Source organism: Plutella xylostella, chromosome 21 (assembly GCF_932276165.1).
Source record: "Plutella xylostella chromosome 21, ilPluXylo3.1, whole genome shotgun sequence".
NCBI classification, from domain to species: domain Eukaryota; kingdom Metazoa; phylum Arthropoda; class Insecta; order Lepidoptera; family Plutellidae; genus Plutella; species Plutella xylostella.
Genome location: NC_064001.1, coordinates 9,847,189 through 9,862,893, shown reverse-complemented (window position 1 = coordinate 9,862,893; position 15,705 = coordinate 9,847,189). Strand labels below are relative to the sequence as shown.

At 43.3% G+C, this 15,705-nt stretch overlaps 1 protein-coding gene across 1 annotated transcript in view; it reads right to left on the bottom strand.

Annotated features, from left to right (window-relative positions):
- Positions 1–15,705, bottom strand: part of LOC105385618 (bumetanide-sensitive sodium-(potassium)-chloride cotransporter) — a 48,677-nt gene that overhangs the window by 2,793 nt on the left and 30,179 nt on the right. The window contains exons 11-23 of the mRNA XM_048628485.1: positions 13,999–14,106; positions 13,321–13,444; positions 11,521–11,642; positions 10,558–10,693; positions 9,911–10,010; positions 8,689–8,800; positions 8,086–8,220; positions 7,729–7,835; positions 3,378–3,502; positions 2,795–2,854; positions 2,224–2,338; positions 1,277–1,416; positions 739–853 (exon numbers count right to left, since the gene is read on the bottom strand). Coding sequence (XP_048484442.1) covers positions 739–853; positions 1,277–1,416; positions 2,224–2,338; positions 2,795–2,854; positions 3,378–3,502; positions 7,729–7,835; positions 8,086–8,220; positions 8,689–8,800; positions 9,911–10,010; positions 10,558–10,693; positions 11,521–11,642; positions 13,321–13,444; positions 13,999–14,106 — 1,499 coding nt within the window. The remainder of the gene's footprint in view (positions 1–738; positions 854–1,276; positions 1,417–2,223; positions 2,339–2,794; positions 2,855–3,377; positions 3,503–7,728; positions 7,836–8,085; positions 8,221–8,688; positions 8,801–9,910; positions 10,011–10,557; positions 10,694–11,520; positions 11,643–13,320; positions 13,445–13,998; positions 14,107–15,705) is intronic.

Genomic DNA, 15,705 nt, shown 5'->3' with positions numbered 1-15,705 from the left:
CTTACAGTATAAAAATTGGTATCGTTTTATATTAAAATCAAGCCAATAGATAGTACTGTAGGAAATGTATGCTTGTAAAACTTGATATTATCTACTTACATGTGAAAAGATATCTCATCCACAGTTCCATCGTGTTTTCGTTCACTATGCTCTGTACAACCGAACAAACTTTACCCACCCATGTCTCACACTCGTTAAGTGATGATAATAGTCTAATAAACTTAATAAACATCCACAAATCACTAGCAAATTAACAATAAATAACTTTTAGAAAAAAATTGTTGTAACTGTCAGCCTTTGTTAGAACTGCCAAAACTGACGTAAACAGGCGCCAGAGCAAAAAGGACAAAAAAACCTGTACAGCTTAACGTTTCTCTCTTACGCTTAATGTAGCTAAGCGTCTCTTTTTCGCAATGTCTCAACTGTCACGATTATACCCCTGTGGGTAAGCTGAAGATGGATCAGAGTGACAGATCTACCCGAGAGGTAGTCAGATGTGAGTCATTAGCGAACCACCCGTTTTTTGCTGTAAGTACATATTTATTCACGTGATATGTAGGTCGCGAGCTGTGAATGAGGTACAAGTGAGGTAGATAATCCCACGAACGTAGCGTGTTCCACGATCATAGAGAGGTAGCCGATGTTAGATGGATGAGGAGGGCCAACAGCAGAGTGTTAGGGAAAGGCTCATCTCGAGTTTTAGACGAATTCAGGCTGATGATGTTAAGGTATACTCACTTCCTCTCCTCGATCTCCATCTCTGTGTTCTTGTTGGTGAGCGTGAACACCCGCAGCGGGCACGACGCCCACGCGCGCCGCGTCGACAGGATGTACGGTAGGAGGAGCGTCAGACCTGAGGGGAGAGGATAATAGTACAGTCAGAAAAAAAATATGTGTTGCCGAAGTGGTATAAGTAAGCTGAAATAGAGTGATTTCACAGGTTAACAACTTAAAAAAAAAAACGAATTTTTAACATTAGTAGAACAATAGTTATTATGACAATGACCCCTTGAGCCATCCCCTTTCCGCTTACTACATAACTATTGCAACTCCCTGCATAAAATCCCACCCCAGCCCAGCTTGACTATAAGTTTAATAGGTGGAAGATAGCTGAATCACCCGGGGAACCCATGCTTTCTTTCACAATTCTTGAGAGAAAAGCTTTAAATAATGCAGGTATCTTCTTTTGTGTTTTACTGCTGAGCTGAGGCCTCTTTATAAATTGATTTTTCACGATCATGTGCTTCTCTCCAATTTAAAATATTCTATGCCTTACCGCCATCATCATAAAGCCACCACACGTCGACAGACCCGTTCTGTCTCTTAGTAAAAGCTTCCACGGAAGTGAAGGACGAGGCGCGCCGCGCGGCCGCGTGGCCCAGCGCGCGCCGCACCGTGTTGCCGAAACTTCTCTTGCTGCGAAGGGAATAGGTTTTTAAATTGATTGTACTGTGTATTAGGAGGACTACCTCTTAGCGTCAATTCACACGTACCACAACCACACCACGTCGCAGCGACATAATGTGGTCAAGCTGTGGTTACGTGTGAATAGTGTGCAGCGGCTTTTTGCAGTTGCGTTGTGGCAGCGACAAAATGTCGATGTGGTTGCGTTGTCGCTGTCGTTGCGATGTGGTAACCACGTGGTCATGTGCAGTTAAAAGGGAGAGCAGGTGGCCGGGGTGCCACTGACGCGTGGCGGCGTTGCCGTTGCGGTGTGGTTGCGATGTGGTTGCGATGTGGTCGTATTACACAGGTGGTTGATGACAACGGCAAAATGTGGTACGTGTGAATTGGATTATTCATTTTCAATACAAAATATACGCCCGACCACACGGCGTGGTTGTGGCTGTGGTGTGGTTGTGGTACGTCTGAATTGACCCTTACTGCAAAAGGAATAGGATATGAATCGTTTTAGGTATATCTGTATTTGTATATACTTCCATTGGCGAATAAAATGAGCCTGTTTCTGCTCTCCCGTTGATAAGTCATTCCAGGAAGCTGCTTCCATGCACCTTTTTGAAAACCACGTGTGCCGAAATTGTGTAGGAATTGACACTGATAATGACAGCTGGACGGAACTAAATGTATGAACCAAAAGTTCAGAAATGCTCAACCTTGTAGACTAGTTTTGACACGCGCAGTACGTAGACTTGGGGAATCTAGTAATGTAATAGTAGACGTCTGTGATGTAGCCTAACATTAAATCATGTAATACTCCCTCACCTATGCTCCTTCTTAGCGGGTGTCTCCTTAGCCTCGTCCTGGTCAGCGGCCGGGTCGGCCACCACGCCGCGCCGCAACTGCGGGGACCCCATCGACAGGTCCGACAGACTGCTGCCTGTAAGGGTTGTGTGTGTTGAGAGAAGGGGAACAAGGGTTTATTTATTTTAAATAGCTGTTCCCGCGCGCTTCGCTTCGCCTTAAACATTTTTCCCGTGGAAATTCCGGGATAAAAAGTAGCCTATGTTCTTTCTCAGGGTCTAGATCATATGTATACCAAATTTCATTCAAATTCGTTCAGTAGTTTTGGCGTGAAAGAGTAACAGACAGACAGACAAACAGACAGACACAGTTACTTTCGCATTTATAATATTAAGTTAGGATTATGGAAAATATACTAGAAGGGTACGTTAACCGTTACCGATGGTTTACTCCTATACTATTTTCAGCTTTTTTAAGTGCTATGATTATGAATAGCAGCTTACAAAAAATATAATGAAACTACCACTACCGGCATTATAACAATCAGTGTGATGAAAGATTATGGATTGAAAATATGCGAATGGGTACAAACCTTGCGAATGGGTAAGGCTTTCAGTAGATTTTGATTCCTTGAATGTATCGCCGATCGATCCTGTAAACAATTTATAACATTTAGACAAGTATGTAGACCGGTATCTATGTTATGTGCACAATGTGTAATATGCGTCAATAATATTGAAGTACGATCTTTTGATGTGGCTAATTAAAAAAAATGTGATAGCTATCGTAACTTTAATGTGAATTATGAATGTAGCTTATGCTTTGACAAAGTAATGCCAGACACTTTTGACAAACTGGAATATTCGTCGTCATTAAAACGCATGTATCCAAGCTACTCTTCCGTAATAAAAATTTGTGTGTGAGAACAGTATAACATCACGTACACACAATGACAAAAGTACACGTACGTACACTCAACTAACTCACACATTTCCGACAGTGCAATATTCGTCGTTATAAAATCACGTCTATTAATATCACGAGTGTAAATCACATGTTCACTAGAGTGAGTGCAATGTTCGTCGACATGAATAGTATGAGTGCAATGCCGTCGTCACAGTGTGTGTGACAGTGTGAGTGCAATATTCGTCGCCATGAATTCTCTCGCTACTCACGCTGGGCGGGCGGGCGCGCGTGCTCCTGCAGGAAGGCCTGCAGGTCCGCGTCCACCGCCTCGCCGCAGTGCAGCCCGCCCTCCACGCGCAGGATGGCTAGCGCCATGTGCACGTCCAGGGCTTTGCTGGGGAGAAGTTTAGGGAGTCAGTAAAAGGGCTTTAAAGGGCCTGAACAGTTTTACAACGAGGGATAGGAGGATGGGAAATTAGCTTCTTTTTGACCCGGACAAATTTGAGCCAGCATTCACGACACTGACACGCAAGAATAAGGGGGATAGGAGCTCATAACACACGCGGATTGACAGGAAGTCCAAATATACTTTTTACAGTTACTTGTGCTTATTGTATACGAGGCAAGGAGAGGCAAGACATAATAAAAATAAACTACACAATTAACTATAGAAACAGTGCAAAACTAGGCAGAAATGGTAATTTGACATTACACAAATTTCAGGACCAGAGCAGAGGCATTTAAATACAAACCAAAACATTCCATGGAAAGCCAAGCCAAAAAGTGAGGCAAATTAACATAACAAGTAAGGGAAAGTCGGCGCCGCCCTAAGTTGGTGGGAGGATGGCAAAGAAAAACTGTCCGAGACTTTTGGTCTCCACCCATCGTGCACGGTCTTCCAATCGGAACTTTATGCACTTCACAGGGCAACAAAACTGGTGAGCTCTAGCACGGATAAAAAAGTGAACATCTTGAGCGACTCGAGATCATCACTCGATCTGCTCCAAAATCCGAAACTCAGCCACCCCCTGGCAAGAAGCATAAAGGAAAACATTGCGAGGGCTGTGAGCGATGGCGGAGAGATACAAATGTTCTGGTTGAGGGCGCACGTAGGAACTGCCGGGAACGAAAGAGCTGATGAGCTCGCCAAAACAGCAGCACTACACAGCACCTCCCACGACTATGACAAAGTCCCCCTGTCCTATGTCAGAAAAAAGATCAGAGAGGAATCGGTCCGAAAATGGCAAGATCGATACGCGACCTCGAGTACAGGAGCAGTCACGCGTAAATTTCTACCGGATGTCAACCAAGCATACCGAATTACGCGAACTTCTAAATTGACCCCCGCTCACGTACAAATGCTGACCGGACACGGGGGGATAGGAGAATATTTGTACAGATTCAAACTTAAAGGAAGCCCTGGATGTGATTGCGACCCCAACATCAGTGAATCGGTATGGCACATCATTCTGGACTGCCCCCGTTTTCTTGCTGCAAGACATGATCTGGAGACACTGATAGACAGGAACTTGGTGGAGTCGGAATTAAAAGATATTCTGGCAGACACCAATCACAGACCTCATTTCCTATCATACGCAGATCGAATCTTCCGAGTAGCAGCAAGGAGAAACAGCACAATTTCTCGCCCTGAAGCCCAATCAACATCAACAACATCAACATCAGTAGTCCAATCATCAAACCCGACCATCTCAGCACCACAACAAGTGACTCCAAAAGCAACAGCGACAAACCAGCTGTTGTCTTGTGGCGAAAAAGGAGAATCCGGACTAAGACGCCGAAGTGTGGCTCTGTTCATGGACAGTAGCAGCGAAAGACTCGGCATCAGCTTCTGCGTCTCGGGGGCGCGAAAGCTTGTAGCCATATCACCCGGCCTAGCCTCTCTCCTAAATGGAAGCACATCCAAAGCTACCATGAAACGTAAAGCCTATGACGCACTGCCAGTAACACTAGTGGGAGATCAGTCCTGCAGACTAGTACGATGCCGTAACAAGACCATCGCACTATTGGAATGGGCCGATGACACCCCGTTTGTCCAGGCATGCTCATGGCTCACTATGCTTGGAGAGAGAGCACAAGATAGTAACGTCCCCAAGATAATAAGTGTAGACGCAATGGTGATCGAGCATAAGAAAGGTGAAATTGTTGACCAGCTGGGCTGCCTAAAAGCCTCAAAACAACACGAAATAGTTGTGTATGAGGACAGAGGTGAAGACCTAAGCTTTCTCAGTGGACACATACCCGTGAGGAACAACAACCACCAACAAACTGAAGCGGTCACCGGATCAGAACGCCTACAGGAGAGGATGGCTTCCGAGTCCGTCGCTGCTGCTGAACAGCAGGAAATAAATATGAGGATGCAGAGCAGAATCTCGCAGGGGCGCGCACAAGGGTTCCTTCAGGCATTCAAATCAGCTGCCCAAAGCCTTATGGGGAAACCACAGAGGACACCTGAGTGGCGCCAAATCCCCAAAGGCCCCATCCGAAAAAGAACGGCCCAAAGAACCATAACAAGAGCCGACATGGGTCAGGTGGTCCCACCGAAGCTAAAAACAGCAACCTCCCCTAAAGAGCATTTGGAGAATGCCGTCATAGAATTTGTGGCAATAACAACCGCCACAAAGCAGGTAAACCTCTTGTCCTGCAAAACCATCATGCAGACCTACAGGCAAGAAAACGAAGGCCGGCTAAAAATTCTACTCGAGGAGGCCGAAGCCTGCATATACGATAACAGTAGTTGCCAAGTCCTCAGAGGCAAAATGACTGGAGCGTATATGGCGGCTTACAGCGAGGAAAGCGGATTTGTACCCTGGGAATGCAACTCCTCAAAATTTACTGTCCCACACAACAACCAAATAGTGGTCGTCGCCCAGTGCACCAGGATTATGCTAGAGGATAAAATCCTAGCAAAAGTGGAAACCATCAACACCAACTGGAATCACTGGACGATGCCCACTATCACTTGGGTGAACGGGGTACCTGGATGTGGGAAGACAACCTGGGTGATAAATAACTTCGATGTGAGCAAAGACACCATTATCACAACAACAACTGAGGCGGCCATCGACATAAGAAACAGGCTAGCGCATCGTATTGGTGACATGGTCAGAACTAGGGTGCGTACGATGGCATCAGTCCTGGTAAACGGCTTTAGAGAACATGTCGGATGCCAACGCCTGATAATTGACGAAGCCCTGATGAACCATTTCGGGGCAATCGTAATGGCCGCCCACCTGTCTCGTGCCTGTGATATTGCTCTGATCGGAGACATCAATCAGCTACCATATATCGACAGAGAGAACCTATTCGAGCTTAGGTACAATCGCCCAACACTGGTAGCAAACATCACCCAGGAGCTGTTGTGCTCATACAGAAACCCCATGGATGTTGCATACGCCCTAAAGGAAGTATACTCAGGCATATACGCAGCCACAGCGCGCATCCAATCCCTGCAGCTGAAAAGGTTAACAGACGCAGTAATTCCCAAATCCCAAACCAACACTCTGTTCCTGGTGCATATTATACACAGGAAGAAAAAGAGACCTTGACCAGCCAAGGGTATGGTGAAGGAATGGGCTCACGCGTCCTAACCATACACGAAGCACAGGGATTGACGTACGAATCCGTTATTATCATTAGAACAAAAGATAAAATAAAGCTGCATGATAGCGTACCTCACGCAGTAGTGGCGCTGTCGAGGCACACCACCACCTGCACCTACTATGCGGATGACACCGAGGACGCTATCGGCAACCTCGCTAAAACGGCAATAACAGCGCCAAAGAAACGCATCCTCGAGTACAATCTAAAAATGGCAGTTAAGAATCGAGACGAAGAGGTCATTGCACTTTCTGGGGAAATGTTAAGAAGGCATAACGGGGCGGAATAAAACATAAAATATAATTTTGGTTAAGAGCTCAAAATATAGGCCAAATTGATTATTATATAATTATTATAAAAACTAACAATTAAAATAAGTTATCTTTAAGAACAGAGTCACACACTAACATCAGGCAAAACATGACCTATAACGACTGAGGGGCCGAGCCATTGCCAGGTGTCTACTAAGTTCTCCGAAGAAAGCTGGCATTGGCCCTGTCCTTCTTAAGTTTGTTGCCATTACTAATGTAAGTGTGACTCTGAAAACCATTAATAAAAAAAAAAATAAAAAAAAAGGAAAAAAAAAAAAGACATTTCTTGTATAATGAGATACACGGCTGGGGGTTTTTAGTCGGTTAACGCCCGACACTACCTGGGTCCTCTTCCCAGGTGTCCATGTGGATTTTCCCCCAGCAGTGAAAAAAAAAGAGAAAAAGAACAATATATATATAAAAGAAAGAATATATAAACTAAAGACAAAATAAATATATATAAAAGATAATATATATAAACTAAACTTCCTTACCGAGTAGAAACTAGATAAAAGAATTAAAAACTATCTCATAAAAATTACCACTCTTCAAAAGGCACGGACATAAAGTCTGTGGAGTAATAATCATTTATTAAAAAAAAAAAAAAAAAAAAAAAAAACATAACAAGTAAATTTCTATCTATCTAAATTTCTCTAAAGAGAATTTTAAAGGAACATAAATGTTAACTTACTGCATAACCTCAACGTAGTCGATCATCTCGGAGCGCGGGCAGGCGGCCCAGTCCTCCTTGAACCCCATCATCAGGATGTTGGGCTTCAGCTTGCCGAGACCGCTCGCCTGGACACAACATACTGTTATAGACATCCGGCTCGAAGGACCATAAAATATGATGTGTGGACCAGGTCCACACACCGATATGATGAGATGATAGAAATGATAAAAGAAGTATCTAATTTGTGATAATTTGGATAGCAAAATGTACGGCTATTGGCCGATTAAGCCTAAAAGCCTTCCTTCATTGGCAGGAGACCCTTGCCCCAGCAGTGGGGACGTGATGGGTCGTGATGAAAGTAAAGAAACATCTCACCTGTATAAGCGCACTAGCGCCATCTTTGAAGTCGACGTCGTCAACTAGATTGTAGAAGGCCTTGATCTTGCGCTTGGCGAACCACTGGTACGAGCGCGACGTGAGGGCGTCCCGCGCCCGGTGGCTCACTGGGTGCTGGGGAATGAAACTTGTGATAAATATAGTTGCTTATACCGTGTAAAGTTCATGAACAATTACAATGAATACTTGAATATTGATTCTTTGGATGTTGGTTGTATGAATTTGACATAAGCTGAAGTATATCCTCATAGAGGGTAGCGTAACACCTACATTTAATTTGTAAAAGGGGCCTTGGGCGTGTCGAACTATATCATGAAATGTTCCGTAGCAAGAATACATTCATGTCGTACAATATATAATATTAATACTACCATTTTAGGCCAGGTGAAGATTTTTAGATCGCTGAATATTAGTTACTGTATGAAATGGTTGAATAAATACAACGATTGAACTAGCTAACTGAAGGAAATACCTCCTATAGATAAATAGAGAACGTTTTATCTGCGTTTATATGTACCACTTTCTTACATACACAACAAATCACTATGACAGAAGACACTAAAATCATATATATGCCCTCACCTGCACGATGTGCCCGCACACCATCAGCGACAGCCCCTTGGTGAGCAGGTACGTGAAGTCAGTCAGCAGCGGGCGCTCCCCCGGGTAGCCTGTCAGCACCAGGATCTGGGGCCTGGAAGCAATGGAATGAGTTATTATCACAGGAAGAAAACAACTCAGTCTACACAGAGATATGGTAATTTCTAGACGCTTGCTTGTGATGAAAATATCACACAACATAAACATTTACCATCCAAGACCCCAAGAAAAGAGCATTTAAAAAAATAAACACTTTCGGCCGGATTTCGATCCTGAGACCCCTCAGCAGAACTGCCAGAGTTCAAAGAGCCATCTGGTTGTCTTAGGTCGTGTTGGGCGCATTACCCGAGTAATTTGTAAGCTCAATTTCAGCATTCCCAATTAAGCAGAACCCCGAATTCTGTTTTTATACGTGTCTCGTATATTTTGGTGAACGGAATAGAGCGTTAATACACTCACGGGAAATGAAGAAGTTCCAGTGAGAAAAGCACCCAGTTAGATCTAAGCTGAAAAGGCTATCTTAATGACGTCGTCGTCTGCAATATGTATTGAAATACATTTAAACTCTCGCCTGAATATTAAGTACCATCTAAAAACGTAACATTTTGTACAAATGACAATGGGCGTTTTGGGACCTATGTCCAATAAAGATGAGACATACATCGTTGGATAGCTCTTTTCAAGTGAGCAAAAAAGTATTATGACGACAAATCCGTATCAGTTGTCCATTTTGAAATATATTCGTCGGAAGGAAGTATTTTTCTATGGCATTGCACTCTCTCTCCTGATGACAGTTAGGGCGTAATACACGTAAACACGTATTATTGAAATTGGAGAAATTACTTTCAACTGGTTTTATTTACTGAGAATAACAAATATAATATTATATGAAATATGATCATTTTGTTATAAAAATTAAAAATGAATGTGAAAAACTAACAAAAACATTAAAAATACAGAAATAAAATATAAAAACTTTCAAGGTACGATTATTCTAATTGGACAGTAAATCAAGACTAGCGCTTCCGTTATTCATATTCTGCAAAAAAATACCTTTTCAACGACGTATCACTCATTTCTATTGGTGCTGGTCCCAGCTTCCATATATTGGTGCCCATCATTTATTTCTTATTAAATTTTTTATTGATATAATTTAGTTTAATTTCTTTGCTCGTGAGTGTATAATATATAAATAAGATGTTACCTGTAGTTCTTGACGTGTTCGGTGACGGTGTTGAGCGTGTGCACGCCGGCCAGCGCCGTCTTGTACGTCTGCGCCTGCGTCGTCGAACCCCAGTTCACGTCTGATGAAGCAGATATACGTTATTATTTTATTTATTTACTCTTTATTGTACACAAAAATAGACAAGTTACAAAACAAAGCCACTGTTTTAATGATATAAACGCAAAAGGTTTTATGTGTCGAATGGCTGAACTAATTTTCATCAAAGGCTGCAGTAAGCTGGCAATCTGGATTAAAACATAGACGGGGGCGGGCCTATTGCCATTTTACGGGCACATCCAAGACCCGAGAACAAATATTTGTGTTTAAACAAATATCTGCCCCAGCCGGGAATCGAACCCGGGACCTTCGGCTCAGTAGTCAGGGTCACTAACCACTACGCCATTCGGTCGTCAGACTACTTTTTATCCCACTGAAAACCCTACTAGTAACCTAAAACCATCACGCCTTGTACCAATGTGTCTAGTATTTATGTGTATACTATTGTTTTTTAGCAAGGCTTAGGTAGATTTATTCAACTAGGTCATATAATATAATTGTATACAACCAAATCGATTATTCAGAAATTTGTATTTCCAGTTTCTACCCCATATCCACCTACAACTCACCGGGTTTCCTATAGGACACGAGCAGGTAGAGTCCCAGTAGAAACGCGAAGGTGACGAGCGCCGTCGCCCACGAGATCACGAACATGATGGCCAGGCACAGCACCGAGCCCACTAGGGACAGCCACATGTTGTACAACTGCGGAAAAAAAAACAATTGATAGTAAATAAATACCAACATAATTGTTGAACCAAAGACTAGGAATGCAGTCGGAGCTAGAGGGCGCAGCTTTAACCAATCGATGCAACTAGCGACAGCCAGTAAGGAGTTTTCATTACAACTTAGAGTAGGTAATGTTAAACAGTCTGAAACCGCGGGACGAATGACTAGGAATGCAGAAGGAGCGAAGACATCACGAACATGATGGCCAGGCACAGCACCGAGCCCACCAGCGAGAGCCACATGTTGTACAACTGCGGATAAACAGTATGTAATTATACGAAAAACTATAGTTAACTTTTTCTACTGTCAAAAGTAATAATCTGTAGAAAAATTGCTGATAGTTCCCGCTAGAAGCGCCACTTTGTACGTGAGAAAATCCGTACTACACGTACTGCCAAATTCTCGCTAAACCTGATATACATAGTTTTGCATAAGTGGCATATAGTAAGCCGAGCATGGGTGATTCTGAACGACTTTTTTTTACTACTTTTGCAACGCCCAGTATAACACAATAAGAGTCCATACCCTGAAGTTTACTGATAGTTCCCGCTAGAGGCGCCAATTTGTATACAAGACTTTTGTTTTACTACTTTTGCAAGAGCCTATACGTAGGTAAAAGTCCACCCTGAAGGTGGGTCTCCAGCCGACGAGATGCCGAGAACCGCAAACATGGTCGAAAATCCAGAAATTGTAGAACAAAAGTTGTTCAGAATGACTCCCTAAGCCACCACCTTTCGGCTTGCTATGCCACTTTAGCAACACCCTGTATAGTATATAGTAACACCCTGTATAAGAGTCCATACCCTGAAGGTGGGTCTCCAGCCGACGGGGCGCGCCAGGCTCGCGTGGAACGTGGAGAAGTTGATGAGCGTGTACGCCGCCAGGAAGAAGTTGGAGATCAGCGGCGCGATCTGGTTGAGGCCACCTGGAAGATGGCAATGTTATTGTTAAATACATGGTGGAAAATAGATATAGAGCAGCAAGGCAAAAAGTATATATAATGATGTCGATTCTAAAAGCGCAGATTCATTTTTTTTTCAATGTCTAGACTTTAAATTATTTGTTCAATATTCGACTCAATGAGTGTTTGCGGTAAATCTTATTTTTCGTAGGCAATATTTATAGCTTCACAGCTCTAAAATTAGTATTTATGCCTTGAGAATCGACGTTTTTTTTCACATACGACATAATTCTTAGCTATTTTGTAGTTTGTCAAATATTCTAAACATTTAGAGAGAGTAAGGCGGGCAAGAAACTCCATAGACATAATTTATTATTAGGGTATCCGAATAAGTTACATAAAATATATATATATATATATATATATACAGGGTGACTTTTTAGTCATTAACGAAATTTTTTCCATGAGTTAGGTATGTACAATAGAGTCGATTTCAATGAAAAAATTAGTAGGTAAATTTTTCATGATTTATTTTTTTTGTATCCCGAAATATTGGTAAAATATGGTCACTGAGTCACTGAGCAATAAAAGTTAAAAGCGATAGGTTTCTCACGATACAAACAAAGCCGAAATTAGACCTTATTGCCGCCATAAACCAATAAACTCTCGTTTAGCATGAGAAAGGGGCGGAGCTTCATTTTGCAAAGGATGCCGCCGCTAATGGGTAATGCGTCATCGATCTGACGTCAGTCGCCTGCGCACCGCCGCGTCACACGTGTCTCTGTTTACTCAAAAACCTTTTTTCTTTCGACGCGCGCGCACCCCGGGCCCCCGGGCCGACTTGTGTTGTGTTTGTGTGTGTGTGCTAAATGTATTCTAACCAAGAGTAGGAGTAGGTATGTCGAAGAGTCCCAAAATCTCGCAGACCTCAGAAATAAGATAATTGTCGCTTTCGAGGAAGTGAAAAATTACATTGTGGTGTTAAATAAATTAAAATACAATGAGTTGAAAGTGTTGTGACGTGCCAGACTTTGTGTAGATGTGTAGAAGGGACTCCACTTCGAACAATTTGATACTTCATCAATTGTTCATCACTTACAGTGATTGAGGAAGTGTGTGCTAATTACGGTGTTGCGGTAAGGTCCCCTTGGATTTGGATTTTTTATTGCAATTTGACGGTTCTAACCCCTTGAAAGTATGGGGAAAATCATTGAGCAACTTATGAATTTATTTGAAACTAGCTGTTCCCGCGAGCTTGGCTTCGCCTTAAATAGTTTTCGTGTGGGAATTCCGCGATAAAAAGTAGCCTATGTTCTTTTTCAAGGACGAGACCATCTGTATACCAAATTTCATTCAAATCCGTTCAGTAGTTTTGGCGTGAAAGAGTAACAGACAGACACAATTAGGTACTTTCGCTTAGTTAGGATTCGCGGGCAAGTGGGCGTGGCCAGACGCGCTACTCACGCTACTCGCGCACGGTGACCATGAATCTTGGTTTTCTTGAGAAAACTTTGAGTGCCAATATCTTATAATTTTAGTACTGAAAGGTACTGAAAGAAAATACACGTATGTTATATTTTTAACCAAGGAATGCTGTATTAAAATTTCGTTAGTGATTAAAAAGTCACCCTGTATATATACACTTTCTTTCTTTATATATATTTTTTCAACTTGTATTACAATATAGACTCAATCTACTCACCCATAAGTATAAAAGCTGTAGCTATGATGAACGTCAGCACATATCCTCGAACAGGCTCGTTGTTCTTGCCGTATCCCTTCGCGAACACTTCTAGATACGGGTAGAGTTTGTCTTGGCACAACGCCTGAGGATAAAACATAGGCAAAATGATAAGCTGTATACGGACTGTGCGTTGAAGTGTCTGTACTTGAATCTCAGCGTTTTCATTAGAAAAACGACAGCGTTATTGGAAGACACGCGTAACCGACTACGCGTACCTGGAACGCAGTCTGGATATGGCTTTATATTACATCTGTGGGCTGATTTTAGCCCCTGCACTGCACCTCGCAGCAGTTTAAAGTACTCTAAAGCCACAGTATTCCATTATTATAGGATATTTTTTATCCTGGAAACCCTTAAAAAGTGTGCAAAGATGCGAAGCTCACGCAGGAAACACACTTATCATACATTGTATTTCAGAAGCTCAGGTTTTCATTATTTTATTATACTTTTAGGTATCTACTTACTATATACTAAAGTACCTAGTTAAAGGTATATAAGTCAGCAGACTACATCGCTATACTTTCACTTGGACCTAGAGCGACTCATACCAGATGATACATGGCATAGTTCATAAGCTATACTTTCGTATAGGACCTAAAGCAACCCATAACAGTTGTTACATTGCTTAGTTCATACCTGGAACACTTTAGGCGCGGACACGAGCGAGGCGAGCGCGGAGGAGAGCGTGGCCGCGAAGCAGCCGCCGTAGATCAGCGGACCGAACCCCGACACTAGGCGGATCACCTGGAAATAAGGGTTCGATTTAATACGAAGATAATAAGGTAAAAATTATACTTAATGGTAGTTTTTTCAGTACGATGTTAACCATACGTCCCAAAGCGACTTTGTATGTAGCAAACCAACACATCTGTGGGGAGTCAGCGAGTTCTTTCCAAGCTTATATTTTTTACCGCGTTTATGGAAGATGGATAAAACTATATCTTCCTATTGCCGCAACAATGGCGTCGCCCGTATTTAACACATTCCACCTGCACCTCCAAAGCAATCTAAAGAGCGTCTTCTGAGCATTGGTTCCTGGTTATCCTCTGATACTTCCGGCGCACTCTTTATTCATAGCGCGTCCTTGCCGCAATAGACCAATAGCGGGCATGCGGTATAGCGTGCACCAATGGCGTCGCGCGGTTTTGACATATTCCGCCCGCGTCTTACCAAACAAGTGTTTTTTGCCAGTTATTTCCTACATGCGGCGCTCTTGTAGCAATCTGAAAGTTCCCAACGCTGACTAATCCTTGCATCACGATGATAAAGCCGCTTCTAGGAGGAATATCTCAACCAATAACCGTGTAATGTAGCAGTTCAGCTGGAGCGGGTCTGGACCACCGGGGAGCGACCCCTGGGTGAATCGACTTCTCTGGCCTCCCCCGAGAGTAGGGGTTGGATGCTATATTAAATATGTACTTACCCTAATGACTACTGGTTTCCTAGTGCTTAGGGCTGGTACTGAATGTCTCTCGAATGGTGTATACCGGGAAGCGGTCCTAGGCTAGCTCAAGTCGGTGCCGGGCCTCTGAAGGAGTCTCCGGTCACCCTGGGGGGGATTATAATATGACCGTGAAGCGGTCCTAGCTAATCTAACCTTATTCCTGAGGCCCCTGGAGGGAAATAACCTCGGTAGGTGTACGGGATGGAAATGAATAACACGGATTACAATATACAACAATTAGGCGGGACTGGCTCCGCTTTATTTACAATAATAACTTATATGTCTAGTACTTACAGCTTGTAACTATATATTCACCACACAAATGCACAAATAAGGATATCTATTAAGTATCTAACTATTTAAACAGGGCCCTGAAGGGGCAAACGCGGATTTATAGCAAATAGTAGGAAAGGATAAAGGGTACAGGATCTCGGGCTAATAATTGTAGCCGCGCCGCGCTCGAAGCCTCAGTCACAACGAGGGGGTAACCAAGCTGCGCCTATCGAGACTAGATCGTCGCGACGCAGGCTATAGATACATAAATACAATAAGGGTGAGTGGGAAGGAAGCACGGGATGGGAGCTGATCAGACGCCGGAGCTGGAGTTGACGAATGGTGCCGGAGCGGCGGTCTTGCGGTGCTTTATAGGTGCGGTGGCCGTGCCGTCCCGCTTCCCCTCTGGTCACCCGGAGTGGTCTGTGCGGTGCCCCACGTGCGCGCCCCCCCCGCGGCGTTCTTGTTGTTGGCTCGGAGATGCGGGTAGGTGTGTGGCCGTTGTTGTAACGACTTCGTTACATTCTCCCCCCTCAACGGTAGAATTTTTACCTGATAAAAATTCACAAGATCTGTCTGTATACATATTGTCAAAGGGGATTATGCGGTTAAACGGTTATTTTTAC